The sequence below is a fragment of the Teleopsis dalmanni genome, chromosome 2 (assembly GCF_002237135.1).
Source record: "Teleopsis dalmanni isolate 2A chromosome 2, ASM223713v2, whole genome shotgun sequence".
NCBI classification, from domain to species: Eukaryota; Metazoa; Arthropoda; class Insecta; order Diptera; family Diopsidae; genus Teleopsis; species Teleopsis dalmanni.
The window spans coordinates 33,922,633-33,938,088 of NC_051847.1; the positions used below are offsets into that span (position 1 = coordinate 33,922,633).

The window sequence follows — 15,456 nt, forward strand, 5'->3', positions numbered from 1 at the left end:
ATTTTGCAAATTTTATGTTAATGTGCAAATAGGTCGGCAGGCACCTGTTATTTTTACACCTTACGTTGATATATTAACAACTTTATATTAAAATTTGAAGATTTTAGTTATATTTATTTTTATAATTTATATATATTTATATGTATAATTTATATATATTTATACATATAATTTATATATATTTATATTTATTTATATTTTTATATTTATTTTATATATATATTTATTTATTTATATATATTTATATATAAATATTGATATATATTTTTATTCTTCAATAAGGAAGCTAAAGCCGAATTTAAAAAAAAAGAAATAAATACAATCTACCTGCAGTACTTAAGAAAATACTTAAGGGAAAACATTTCATTCCAATTAGAAGGTTTAATTTGAGAAAAATAGATAAATTTTTTTACAAAAACATCATTGAAATAAATTTTATTTTTTTCAGCAGCAAAATCGAATTAAACTTAAAAGTTGTTATTCTAAAATCATTATACAAAATTATCAATCAATGGGTTAAGGTATAATTTCGTTACTCCAAAGAATGATGAGTAAGAAGAAATATTAGTAGTATTCTTAATCTCGAACAAAAATTTAATGTTACAACTTATTATTTTATAGTCATTATACAATATTATCAATAAATGGGTTAAGATATAATTAGATTACTCCAAATAATGATGAGAACGAAAAATTATTAGTAGTATTCTCAATTGCGAATAACAATTTAATATCGTTTTCGTTTAACAAATCTAGATTCACCAATCAAAAATGAAAAATCTACTAAAAGTAAGTCTATAGAGTAAAAAAGTTACCCTAGGAGGTTCGACAATTGAAAACGACATTAGTAACTGAACTTACTGAGCTGAATTTTGCACTTCTACTATAGTGCAAATTAGTAAAGACATATGAAAACATATTTATATTTGAATTGTATTTTTTTATTGCCGCTTTGCACAATTGCTAGTTTACTCGATTACATAATTCGTTACTAGAGATCGTGAATGACTTTATTGTGGTATTATATTATAAAATTGTATTATAAGATTTATGCAAATTATGAAAATTTTATATTTAATATTGTTAATATAATCCAAACATATCAAATAATTATTCAACATTATTTATAAAAATATAATTATACAAAAACTTATCTCTTAAAACAAATTTTATTTAATTTTGTAAGCTGCAAAGTAAATAAATATTGTGAGCAAAATGAATTAAGAAGAATGAAGAGTTTTAGCTCAAAATCGTATAAATCGTAAGTGGAACGAAACGAGAAAAACAAAACAAATTGAGCTAAAGAGATAGCGAAATGGAAATTGTGCAAAAAATTTTAAAATTTCTTTAAGATGCACAATAAGAGAATTTTAAATTATTTAAACTAATAAATTATTGTTAACTAACAAAGATGTATATAGAAATAATAAACAATTTTTTATTTACTGGAAATTATAATATACCACAGAAAATAAACTCAAAGAAAGACAAGAAGCACGTGCTATATAAAAAAAAGAAAACAAGAAAAACCAGTAAATACAAAAAAAAAAAAATTTGCAAAATAAAACAAGAATGAAATGAAAAACACTAGATTTGCCGGTCTTTCATCATTTGTTTACAAGCAGTAAGCAGTGTTGCCGTTTCTTGAAATTATCAAACCAACTACAAGCAGTTTGAGTTTATACTTATAATTTATTATATTGTATACAATAATTTAATTATATTAATTTATATATATATTTTAACATTTTTTTGCAATATGTTATTAATTTTTTTAATAAAGTTTAAAACAAATAAAAATAAAATAAAAAATGCATTATTTCATTGTTGAAATGCATCAGCGTTTAAAAAGCAAATTTACGCTAATAACAGGAGCACGCACAATTTCGTTATGTTAACCCAAAAGGAGTGTAAAGAAGGAATATTAGAAAATGTGGAGAACAAACAAAATATGCACGCAAAACAGAATAAAATAAGCAATAAAAAAAAAAAAACAAAACCACTGTTGAAAACAATAGAAAAATGGGAGTCGTTAGTTGTTGTTGTTGAAGTGACTGGATGGATATAAAAGCAAATGTGAAAAAAACAATTGCTTTCTTAATGATATAAAGAGGAGCAGCAGTGGCAGAAGCAGTAACAGCGGCAGCAGCAGCACCAACAAAGGTAAGTTAAGTGACGACTGCTCATCAATATAAAATGATGAGAAAAGCCGTGTCTAGACCAAGCACAGGGTGTTTTATGTTAATTAGTGTGTATTTATTTGAATACAAAAAAATTGGATTATGTATAAAACATTTCTTAACAAAACTTTTGATTTTTTATTAACATTTTATTAAAAATTAATATCGCATTAAAAACTATACCAATACTCAGTAGTCATAGTTGAATTATTTAAATTATACACATTCGACTAGAGTTCAATTCATTAATTACTAACAATTTATTAATTGAAAATAGTTTTTAAACCATTCTTACCAAATTATAATAATTCGAGTCTTTTGACGAACTCATATACATACATGAAAAAATTTTACCCATCCCTAAGGGGAGAAGATCTGATTATGATAAAAATATATAAATATTCTAAAATTGGAGTAATTCGAAGTACTAGTTTATTTGGGAACAAGTGTAAACACTAAAAATGATGTCAGTCTAGAGATTCAACGACGAATGCAACTTGCCAACAGATGTTAGTTCAGATTAAGTAAGTAATTGAGAAATAAAGCCTTTTTTAGGAAAAAAAATATCGCTCTACAAGTGTCTTATCATATCTGCACTGCTCTGTGATGCAGAAGCTTAGTAAATTACTAACAAAAATCACGCTCTACAAGTTTCTTATTATGCCTATCCCGCTGTAGGTGTAAAAGCTTAGACAATCACCAACAATGATGAGGAAGCGATAGGAGCATTTGAAAGAAAAATTCTTTAGATGATTTATGGTCTCTTTTTTCGTTGACAACGAGTATCGAATTGGATGGAACGATGAAGTGTCTGAGCTACACCACGACATTGACATAGTTAAGCGCATAAAAATTCAGAGGTTTTGCTGGCTTGGTTATGTCGTACGAATGAAAGAAAATGGTTCAGCTAAAAAAGCGTTTGATTCGATACTTCCTGGAGGAAATGCGATAGAAAACCCTCGCATCTTCAATGGAAAGAGCAGAGAACCAACAATATGGAGACACTCGGTACTACCAACTGACAATATTAAGCAACATAACGGCTGAACACGGCCAAGCACGACCTATATCTGTAATAGCTAATTAAGTAAGTAAGCAATAAATAACTACAGGATTGAAAAACAGTCTAATACCTCTGCACAAAAAGAGAGACAAAATGGAGTGTTTAAATTTTGATGAGGAGAAGAAGATGCAGATGTTGAGATAAAGAAACTAACAAATATTTTCAAAGACTATCAATGATAAATATTTATGCAGTATTCGAAAGAATTGTATGAATAGTCCACAAATATACTTTATTAAAATATAAATTAGGTGAGGGTGAAAGGTTATCAGCGCGTGCTGCTGAATACTTCGACTCGTAGACATCTAACAACGATTATTTTCTGTCATTGTTCTTTTTAAACCCTTTGCTTTGAGGAGATCCGGCAAGTCTACTTGTCAAATCAGGGAAGAAACGACCTCCTAGACAATGAAATCACTTTGTCTGCAGTTTAAGTTAGATCAAGTTAAAGGGTTATCACCACGTGTTGATTTAACAGTCAGCACTTTCACATGAAGACCTCCATTGACCATTGTAATGCCTCAAAGTTGTCTGAGAAAGGCAAGTTAACTATCTGTTGATATATCCTGGCATTATCCAGGATATATTTATTTCAAGCTAAAGAAGAAACTATATCTAAGATATTAAAATCGCTTCATCTGTAGAAGCGAACAAAGCCATATAAACTGATTAATGTATTCTATTTCTTCTGTATCATAACAACACCTGCACAATCCATTTGTCAGAATACGCCACCATTAAAAGGTAAGAAATATAAAAAAACTCTGCGAGATAATTTTCGTATTTATCTTGTTATTCTAATTATCTTAGAAAATAACAATGGTTTATTCGATTATTTCGAACATTTTTTACACAACATACAATATTAACATAAACATAAGTTTATGACATTATAAATCCCTACTTTAATTTACGTCATATTAAAAAACGTAGAAAGACAGTAAAATTCATAAGAGCTTATGGTTTAATAAAACGTGCCATTTTTTTCTGTTAAATATCATGCTCTTTTCGGATTCGGTAGAAAAAAAAACACGCTCCAGTAATTGCAAACATACTATTTTTTATGTTGAAGGATATACACACAGGACATTACTTCACCATACTGCAGGGCACGAGTAGCTCGTGTGTAATAGTGGAAACGTGTACATCGTAATAAAAGTGCATATTTCAGAGTTGAAAAATTGAAGTGGAAACTAACAGATAAGATAGAAATGTATTTCAGGACAGAGTATATGATATGTAACAAGGATTAACTTATTTTTGTAACTAAATAAAACTTTATAATGCAATTTGCGTATCAAATCAATTGACAAAAATTTAATTAACTGAGCTTTAATGGAGCTGAGAAAAATCGTTGATATTTTACTTATAGTATATACTCTGAAGTAAGTAAAATATTTTTGTATTACAACCATAGAAAGATATATTTATCGTTGTATGTCCTTTTTCTATTTTTGAAAAATGCTTTACTCAGATGAAATGATGCTGTAGTTTTATGACAAAATTACTAGAAAAACATGTACGAAAATTAAGTAGTCCACGTGCCAGTTAATTTAGGGACATTTAGTTTGGTTAAGTGTAATAACTTTTAATTAAATAATTTTACAAAATATGAATTTTTTAAATTATTATTTAACTCTTTTGCATCTTTAATATTATTATAATATATAAATTTATTTCAATAAATCCAAACTGAGCTTGTATTTTTATTTATACTTTTCTATAAAATACACAAACACTATCATTATATATTGATTGAATAATATAAACAAAATTGATAGTTTTTAGTAATACAATAAATAATAGACGCAATATTAACATTAAATTGAGTATATACTATTCAATATTATATCATTTGAAAGGACAATCACATACCACAATATTTGAGATATTTTGCACTTATCCTTATAGAAACTCTTATTGTTTAAGTTCAAGGGTGGTACTTGGTTGTCAATGGGATAACCTATTTAAATTAGTTATTCGAAATTTTTTTCATACTGAGTAGTCGAATATATATACCACAAAAAGATTCGTTCCCTTTAATGGAAATTGGGGCACTCCTGTATTCTCGTGAATACTTCTGCTTGAAAAATAATGAAAACACTTCTCAGTGAAATTAGGTGTTCGGCGAAATTGGAGTGATAGCCTTGTATATTCAATCTTACCAGTATTCAAATAATAGCCTCTTATGATATCACGGATAAACGTTGTTCAAACATAGACCAAAAGGAACCTCAAAAGAACTATTGTGGTAGGCGTACGAATAATACTAAAAGGCCCGAATCCCTCACTCAAGTGAAAGTAAACCAACCTGATTAGTCTATAAACTTAACAAAGCCCTTAATTTTACAACACTGACAACACTGTTAAATCGGTAAGAAAATGGACCCTCAAAATTTTAAATCTTCTATTGTCCAGAAGAAGTTGAAACCAGGATTCTCCCTCTATTTAAAATCATAACCACAATAAAAGTTATTATAGAGTAGCCCAAATCTTTTAGTAAGTTCTGCTTTAGTTTAAGTAGCCGACTGGTTACTTTATTGTCCCATTGAAATTAATATATTATTATTTTGTACAACATTAAAGTATTAAAATATATATTATATTGAACACAGTTTATTTAAAACGTCATATGTGTACCATTTTAGTCAAGAAATTCTATAAATAAAAATTATTTTCACCACATATAATAATTGAGTAATTGAACAGATTAAGATTTAAGAATGAAATTTACTTAACCTTTTTTTATCAATTAATGAGATATATTAAGGGTATACATGTGTAATTCCTTAATATATAACCATATATACATATGGAATTATTTTAAAATTAAACAAGAATCAAATTAAACTCACCATTTGAAAAATCTGTAACTTCTAAGTCTTCATCCTGACGTGCACGTTTTTCCACTAAAAAAAATAATTATAAACGAATTAATACATTTATTTAAATATTTTATTGCATATTACAAATTTGCTTCATTATAGCTACTTTATATATTCTTTATTATTAATATTACTACATATTATATGTTATTAAATATTACATATTTATATAGTCAATGTTTTCATACTGTAAATATGTACTACTTAAACAGAAGGGGAAGGTATGATGCGTCTTCAAAACCATCCGTTTTGAATATATACAATATATATCTATAAAATTCCTAGAGTGTATATATATATATATATATATATATAAAATGTTATCAAATAAAACTAATAAATTGATTTAAAATTAAATAAATTAAAAAAAAAAAAACTTTTTAAAACTTTTATTTTAAAAATGGATAAATTTATCAATAAAATAATATACTTATAGATTATAACTATTGCTGCAATAAATTTTATTATTTCTTTTTGGGATACACGAAATTATTCAATACACATTATATTGACCAAATTTACCCCCATCTCGTCACACCCATCGATCTATATAATCCATATCTATCAATCAATTAATCGTATCTAGAATATATCGGTAATTATTGCTACGTGGAATCTATACAATACTGACATCAACTACAACGAACAGCTTGCATCTCTACAGACTGATGCAGTATCTGCTTTGAGAGTATACCTTTGTAGTTATTTAATTCGTAAAAGGCATTCGATTCTTATCTCTCAGGAACATAGATTGCTATCTAGGATAGCAAAAAATATTCCTGCCTTAATGTAAAATATAACCATATGATAAGAAGATACTTATTACAATCTACTATATCTATTTTTAATGTTTATACAAATTGCAGCTCCTCTAAGTTCTCTAAGATATATAAATCTAAACTCATTGATGTATGTCCTTGTCATATGTTCTTTATTTTATCTCCTTTATTTGCCACTATTAAGTTTTCTGTAACACGATAGACTGGGCATACTTGCTGGCTACTAAAGACAAGCGTAGTATTAAGATGTCTTACACAACAAATATAAACAATATAAAAACCTTCTAATAAAACAATTGCTTTATCAAATTTGAATATATATTCTAATACAATAGAAATAAACTGCAAAGGAATATGTTATTAAAATAAAATAAAATAGATTTCCTATAAAAAAATAAAGTAGAATGGTTTCTTTCCTCATAACTGACTTTAAAATATAAAATCTTAGTTAATATAAAATAAACAATTAAATGTTATTTAATATAATATAAAAAAAACCATAAATTATTATTTACAAAAATTTTAAAAATTTACTTAAATTAAATAAACAATGAAATTAAAAACATTTTTACAAATAAACTTACTTGCAATAAAATCACTCGACGTTCTTGGCCGTATTTTTCCCATAATTTTACTGATTTTATTATCATTGTGTGGTTCCTTTTTCTGTTTGGCTTGCGGTAAGGGTCCAGGGCAATTTTCGTCTAACACTTTCGAACAAGGACGGTGAATATTTAATTTACAGTCTAAAAAAAAATTGAAATATGTTAAAAATATAAAATTATTTAATGCATATTTACAAACCTGTACAATGATAACCTTGTGGGCTAACACCCCATATAATGGTCTGACAATGATTACAGTGCGTCACTTCGTAGTATTGGCGTAATACTAATGGATGACCACGTACCATCATCTAAAAGAAAACAAATATTTGAGTATTGCTAACTTTACAAATAAATTCATTTAATATTAATTAATAAATTCATTATTATTAAGTAATGTAATTAAAAATAATTTTCTGGATTTCAATTTTTTGTTAAAATAGTATTTGATTTTAAGATCCCTGATCTTAAAAAAAAAAACCTACATATCTTAACTCATGTGAATTAACTATGTGAATACACTGTACAGTGACAAAATAAGTGTGGTGTGAGGCCTTTTATTTATTTTTCTTATAAGTGCATCAAGCATCATTGAAAAAAAGTCACGCATAAATACATCTATTTCCAATGTATGCCCTAACTGAAGCTCTTCTGACCATTGCGCCGCCCATCTGTTTTGCTGTCGTTCCACTCACACAAATCTTCGTCCAATTGACTTTTGAGCCCACCCCATTGTAGTAGTCACGTTTCTTCGGCTGGATCCAGGCTAAAGTTCAATTTCTTTTTCCCCAACCACTACCTATCTACTTCCCTACCCATGTAATATCGTCTTGTATATCCTTTCATGTTTCTGGTTACGGACTTCTTCCTATCTTATGTTTAATTTTTCTATAATATTATATTGTTACTATTCATGATTTATAAATAAAAAGTAAACCCTTTAGCACTAAACACTACATAGTATATAATATGAAGGGTAATCTATAAATTTTTTTTAAATATATTTTTTTATAGTTTTACTTCAACTCACTTTTCGATTTTTGCCCATAAGACGAGATTTAAAACTTTTTTCACGACTCACAAAATGATGCACACGATCTATAATACTATTTGGATGTGAACGAGTTATAAAAATGCGATGTATGACAGTCGATAGTGCAGAACATAAAGCTAACTTCTTTGGATCCTCAATCGGTAGATCCTTTTCATACTCCTCACTATAGAATAAAAAATTATATATATAATTTTAAAAGTTAATTAAACTTTAAAATATCATTTGTATCAAAGTAAAACTTACATTTTTGTCTGCAATTGACGCATTAAAGTTTCTTCAAAAATGTGTTGTTCACGTTGTTTATCACCTTTTGCTTCTGCCAATTGAGCATCTGTTGGCCCATAAATAGTACCCAAACCTGCGGTACGTTTCTGTTGAAATTCTCGCAATTGGTCACAGATAATATAGCGTGCACGCTTTCGACTTTTCCAAAAGACTTTACGTAGAATCTCAACTTTATCAAATTCACTTTGCAACACATTATCAACTTCACGCGCCAGCGATTCATCTTGCAAATACCAGGCAAGAGGGGCGCGTGGAACTAAAAACGTTGAATGTATTTCATAAGCCCATTTTCGCATATCTTTAGCTGTTCCCTCTTTATAAAGACCAGTTATTAAATAGAATAATAATGGAGCTGGCTCAGAATTGGAAAGCACATAATTTAGAAACACAGCAAGGAAAGCAACATTTTCAGCTTCCAGCAAACGTTGTAAATAATTGAATGGACCATTCTCATCTATAAATGGACCCTCCTGATCAGAAGCATCTTCATCCTCCATTGATATGATTTCTTTTTGTGTTGCACTTGTTTGTGCCGCTTGTATGCGACTGGAATGTGTAGCAGCAGTCTGTGGCAGCGGCGATGCAGCACCGGAGAGCGGTGTAAAATGATGAGACTCAACAAAAATACCGCTCGAGCCTAAGTGATCATTAGAATCTTCCATACCAATTGTATTTGGAGATTGGGCTGTTAAGTATGGTGGTGGCGGAGTACCTGGTGGCGTTACTTCACCATCTTTTTCAACGAGTTCCCATGAACCAGAAGTCGTTTTATTGAGGCGATCTGCATTAACGCGAAAAAAGATAATAATTAAAATTTAAAAGAAAAAAATTTGTATAAATGTTTGCACGGCGTCGGAATTATAACTAAAACAAAAGGAGCGTAAAATATTGTTTAAAGCGAGCTTTGTAATAATAAACAGTTTCTTGATAGTCCGGTAAAGAGAATTACTTGAGCGCTACAAACTTTAAACTGGCATAATCAGTTATTAAAATATCGTATTTTTTTTGTTATGGTCTGCTTTAAAATATCTTATATGATGTCAAACTGATCGGACTGGTTATAGCGAACACTCTGTGATATGTTCTAATTAATTGCTTTCTGTCGTTAACTTAATGAATAATACAACACATAAGAAGCAGTCAGTACATATTGTTTGATGCAATTTGGAATATTTATTCAGTTGATTTTGAAAATGATATTGTATTTCAGATATTCTACATAATAAGTATCTTGTATATTAAATAAAGTGTTAGCAAAACTTTTTACGCTTAGTTGCTCTTAAAATCCGATAAAATTTTTAATATTCAGCAAAAGCTAAAGCACTTTTAAAAATATTAGAATGATTAAACAACCCAGCATTGAACTGCATTTGAAAAATTTTAAATATTTTGTGAATATGGGTAGGGTATCTATGACGTCTTCGTATATGATATACTATAGAAATGGTTAGGCATTTCACACAATTTTTACATATGCCAATCCGCGAATTTAATTGTTTTAAATATAAAAATTTACGGTTGATGAACATAATTTTTTTATTAATAACACTAATGTACAAGGGACGTAACTTAAGTAAAATACTAACAAAAACTTGTAATATTGCGGTTTATTTAAAGTAAGAAGAAGACCTGAAGTTCATACAACAATAAAAAATATTTAATTATTTATTTAACTTTGGTATTTAAAAATTTGACTTAAGTACATAAGTCGGTCCTTGTGTATGTTACGTAAAGTAGACAAAAGTTTAAACATTGGTGAAGATGTTTAAATTAGTTTCACATTAATTAGTTTTAGATTATATAAGATGAGATAATTGGTAAGTTGCGCGGAATTATGAAGTGTAGAGCTACAGAGTCCAGAGTGATTATTGTATTCTTAACACAAATATCAAGATAATACGCCGATTAACGACCCATTGGTATTTCAAAGAATTTCCACCGATACCAGTTGAAGTTATGCGATTATACATAATTTTCCTACTGGTAAGGAGTGAGGCCTACCTAACACCTCCACTGATCTTTGATCTTTGAGCACCTACTTAGAAACTGCAACTCCACATCGAATGAAAGTAAATAAATACTATCATTCTTCCCGCGTAAGTTTGGGTTTTAACCACAACCACCACAACACTCCCTCCCTTAATTGGCCAGAACAGCCAAATTGCCTGTGGTACCAGATTTACACCTCCGATCAAGTGAAACTCACTCACTACCATTTACACTCCATTTACCATTTACAGTATCGCATAGTGCCCTGAATTTTAGCCGCCTCTTAGGACAGACCTTTCCTCGGGAATATTCTAAGCCCTTTCCCATGGGAGTAAGTGTAAAGCTACAAATAGGTCAGATGACAGAAATAGATGAGATACTATTTATTAATAAAAAATAATCTATGAATTTACGTTACTGAACTAAAAAACGTTTTATGAACGGTAAAAATTCTGAATACCTATCTAAGAAGTATATCTTCTACTAACCCTAAACAATCTTCTTTATTTTTATTTTATTTTACTATCCAATCTAAATCGAATTTATATAAATTAAATATTTAAGTTTAACTCACCAGGATGTCTTGGGTGCATATTTTCTGGAGATGATACAACACGTCGATGCTTATTTAAATGATTCTGTGGATTATGTGGCGTTTGACCAAGTGCCTAAAAAAATTTTCAGAAAAATAAATAACTTGATTTTATATTCATTTAAAAATAAACCCAAAATATTTAAATTTTTGTTTACAAAAATATATATAAAATTATCACATGCATTTCCAGAGATTTTATAGGAAAAAAAATTGCATAGTATAAAAAATGTTTAAGAATAAAACAAAAATCAATTGTATAGTGTGTCTTTATATATACATATATACAGTGTTATCTAACATGCATAAAAAAATTATACCATTAATTATAAGTGCACATAATATAAACTTAAATACAAAAATCTACATATATACAACCAATATAGGGAAGGTAATTCTACTTAAGTTATTCTTAAACCTCTTCAGTTTTATTTCTAACAAAATACAAATAAGTTTCGTAAAAATTTAGAAACTTTAACATATACTACAAAAGCATTAAAATTACAAAAGCCGTGTTTTTAGATCTGAGAGAATTGGTATATAGCCCAATATCAACCACTTGTTTTTTATAGTGCTTAGATGTTAAGAATACATAAGATTTATTTAAATTTTGAAAAGTGAAGAAAATAATGTAAAAGTATATGCGATAGTTTTTGTAAGAGTGTAGGATAGATCAAGGTTTCTCAACCACCGGTGCACAGACCGGTACCAGTTTCTTTAGTACCACCAATACATAAAATATTCTATTTTCGTATTTAATGATATTATCTTTTTGAAAGATATTGGTGATATTGGTACCGGTCTGTGCATTAAACATACAATATTTTATCGGGTCTTATAAAACACATTGAATATTTTTTCGATCCGCAGTACTTTTTTGTTTGAGAAACCCCGTTGTGAAGGTATAAAAATTATAACAAAATAAAGCTATTATTGTTAGTCTGGAATAAAAATATTTACAAGACTAGAAATAATGTGAAATATATATAGGTAATGCGAGGATTACTTATGCCATAATGTATTGATATAAGTTTTCAAATTTTTTGATATGTGTAATAAATGCATTTATTTTTTAACAAATCAGTATCAGTAATAGGTTTAATGATCTCCATCATAAACAAGATATTTGTACATATAATATTAGTAATACCATTAAGTTATATGTATATAAAAACTTTGTACTTCATGAATATTCATATTATACAATGCAGAGTGCTTAGTTTTATGTAAAATTAGTTAATTTTGCTTAAAATTACTATTAATTTTTAAAAATCTACTACGCCAAATCATGTTTGAATACTTGTGGTGAACTAAACAAAACCAAATATTATTAATAAACACCACCGACGATAGAATTGTGTATAGATAGATTCAATTAGGTTTAAATAGTAGAAAGTTTTACAATATACGAGAAAGCTACCAGTAAAAATCCCAGTACAAAAGCGTATTTCTGTTGTCTGAAGTTGATGAAATGCATATTACTTACTGCTGCTGTTGTTGTTGTTATTGGTGAATTTGTAATACAAGCACTGATAGCACCTTGCAATTGTTGCTGTTGCTGCTGCTGCTGTTGTTGTTGTTGCTGTTGATGTTGGTGTAATTGTTGTTTTATATTTGGACGATGTGAAAGAGGAAATGCCGCTGCCATATTATCCCGATGTATTGGGGTACAACTGGATACTAATGGATAATTTAATATGGTTTCAATGCTATTTGGTTGTGGTCGCGCTGAAGGCCCTCCTGTATTATTTAAATTTTGGAAACTACCTTTATGTGATGATTCTTCTAACATCATACCGGGCTGACGCGGTGGTAGTGGTGGTGGTATACAATCTACTTCGGTTGCTGTCATACCATCGAATAGACCACGATTCGAACCAGTGGCCGTTTCCATTTGTAAAAATATTTGTGTGGACATTTTAGGATCTGAGAGCGCTTTCGTTTTAGTTTTACCACGTTTCTTTTGCACTGAGGATGTAACACTCGATGTTGGTGTCGCACATGTTGGTTGAGGTGAATTACGTTGTGGACTTGTTATTTGTGAATGATCCAAATCCGATATTGGCGAAAATAATTGATTATTATTATTTGTATAATTAAGACCGCTATTACTACTATTGTTATTATTATTATTAGATGTCAAATCTAATTGTAGTTGTCTTGGAGGATTTCGCTGAGGTAATGGTGGTGGTACATCCTCTTGTATTGCATTTTTAGCTTGTGCAGCGAATTTATTTTTACTCTTTGAATTAGAAGATTTTGGAGTTTCCTTTAAGCGTTGTTGTACTAATTGTTGTTGCTGATAAAACAATTGTTGAGAATTGCGATGTTGTTGCAACTGTGGTTGATGCAAAGATTGTGTCATATTGAAAAGTGGTGACCCAGTACCCGTCGTGGAAGTATGTAGAAAATCCGTTGTATTATTAAGTGGTGAAGTTATTAGATCTTTATCAATTTTATTTTTACGTGTGCCCAACGATAGCGAAGATAGCGATCGTGGTAAGAGAGATAGGAATGCAGGTGAGGATTGTGTTTGTGGTGTGGTTGCTTGATTATGGTGCTGTTGTGAGGAGTTTAAATGGTGAAAATTGGTTTGATGATGATGTTGTGAGGACGCCGACAGATGATGAATTTGATTTGGCGTTAACATAGCAGTATTTTTATTGTTGACAGTTGGTTGATATTTAATTGTTGGTGCATCCTGTTGATAAAATGTTTGTGGAGATAGTAGAAGTATAATAGATTGTTTATACAAAAGTGTTGGTAGAGGTATAGTTGCAAAAAATGGCAGCAGGGATTAACAGGAAATAAAAGTAGGTAGATAATATTATAGTATAAAGTATATTAATAGTATGAAATAGTATACTCATATATATCAATTGAGTTTTAAGTATATTAATAGAGACTCTAACTAGTTTAATAGATATACTCAAATATCTTAGTGTGTAAGTTATCGTAATAGACTTGAAAAATTATTTTCCAATATCTCAATTGAATTTTAAGTATAGTAATTTCAAGAAAAACTGTATTCAAATTTTATAAGATAGCCAATTAATTCAATTTCCAAATAAAAGTTCATATGAAAAATAATGTTGAACTGAAATATATCAACTTGATTGTATTCAGTAAATATAATACAAAAAAGTTATTTACTAATGATAATATTATTAAGAACATGGCAATATGATTTAATAACTCCAGTTCAATATGATAAAATTAGTTATAAAATATTTTTCATAACATTATCTTATAGTCATATATATTGAATGCATATGAGTGAACACGAACCATTGCATATGATTTATAAAAGAAAAGTTTAAGAAAGGTTTGTGAGTGAGTTGTGTAAATATATCATAATATTTTGTTAAAAATATGAAATTTAAAGTAATATTTTTTATATAAAGACATTTTTAAAATTATGTGAAAATTGTGCAAAATTATGTTCATGTATAGTTTAAACACAGAATTAAAAAAATTACAAAAATATATATATGGTATTATTAGAATTGAAAGCTAGATGTAAAAACAAATGTGCTGTGCACAGAAAAAAATAGTAGAATTTACATTTTTAAATATTTATGAAGGGCAAACAATATTTATAAAGTAATTTGAATAAACAATTTTTGTTTACAACAAATAAATGGTAACAGAATGGAATAAATATTAAAAACTATTATGCGCCTTAACCTTAAATAAAATATTTTTTAATTAAAACTGTCGCTAACACTAAAATTAATAGAAATTCATATATATAAGCTAATATAATAGCTTAGCCGTTATAAAATTAGTTTAATTGAATTTTAATATAATACTTAAAATAATTATAATATATATAAATGCTAATATAAAATTACCAACTTTAAAATAAAATACAATAAACCTAAACCATGTAAAAAATTTAAGATAAGTTCGAGTTAACAATTCTAAAATATATTTTATAATAATAACTTGTTATATACATATGTTTCTTAAATAATTTTTATTTTTAAGGCATTCAAAGTTTGATTAAAAATATTTACACACA

The 15,456-nt window shown here is 28.2% G+C and overlaps 1 protein-coding gene across 1 annotated transcript in view; it reads right to left on the reverse strand.

Annotated features, from left to right (window-relative positions):
* Positions 1-5,887: 5,887 nt before the first annotated feature.
* The window catches only part of LOC119674286 (dual specificity protein kinase splA-like), a 51,535-nt gene continuing 41,966 nt past the window's right edge, over positions 5,888-15,456 (reverse strand). Inside the window, exons 7-14 of the mRNA XM_038085418.1 lie at positions 12,919-14,133; positions 11,415-11,508; positions 8,810-9,632; positions 8,543-8,729; positions 7,712-7,823; positions 7,492-7,653; positions 6,099-6,152; positions 5,888-5,901 (exon numbers count right to left, since the gene is read on the reverse strand). Of these exons, the coding sequence (XP_037941346.1) occupies positions 5,888-5,901; positions 6,099-6,152; positions 7,492-7,653; positions 7,712-7,823; positions 8,543-8,729; positions 8,810-9,632; positions 11,415-11,508; positions 12,919-14,133 (2,661 nt within the window). The remainder of the gene's footprint in view (positions 5,902-6,098; positions 6,153-7,491; positions 7,654-7,711; positions 7,824-8,542; positions 8,730-8,809; positions 9,633-11,414; positions 11,509-12,918; positions 14,134-15,456) is intronic.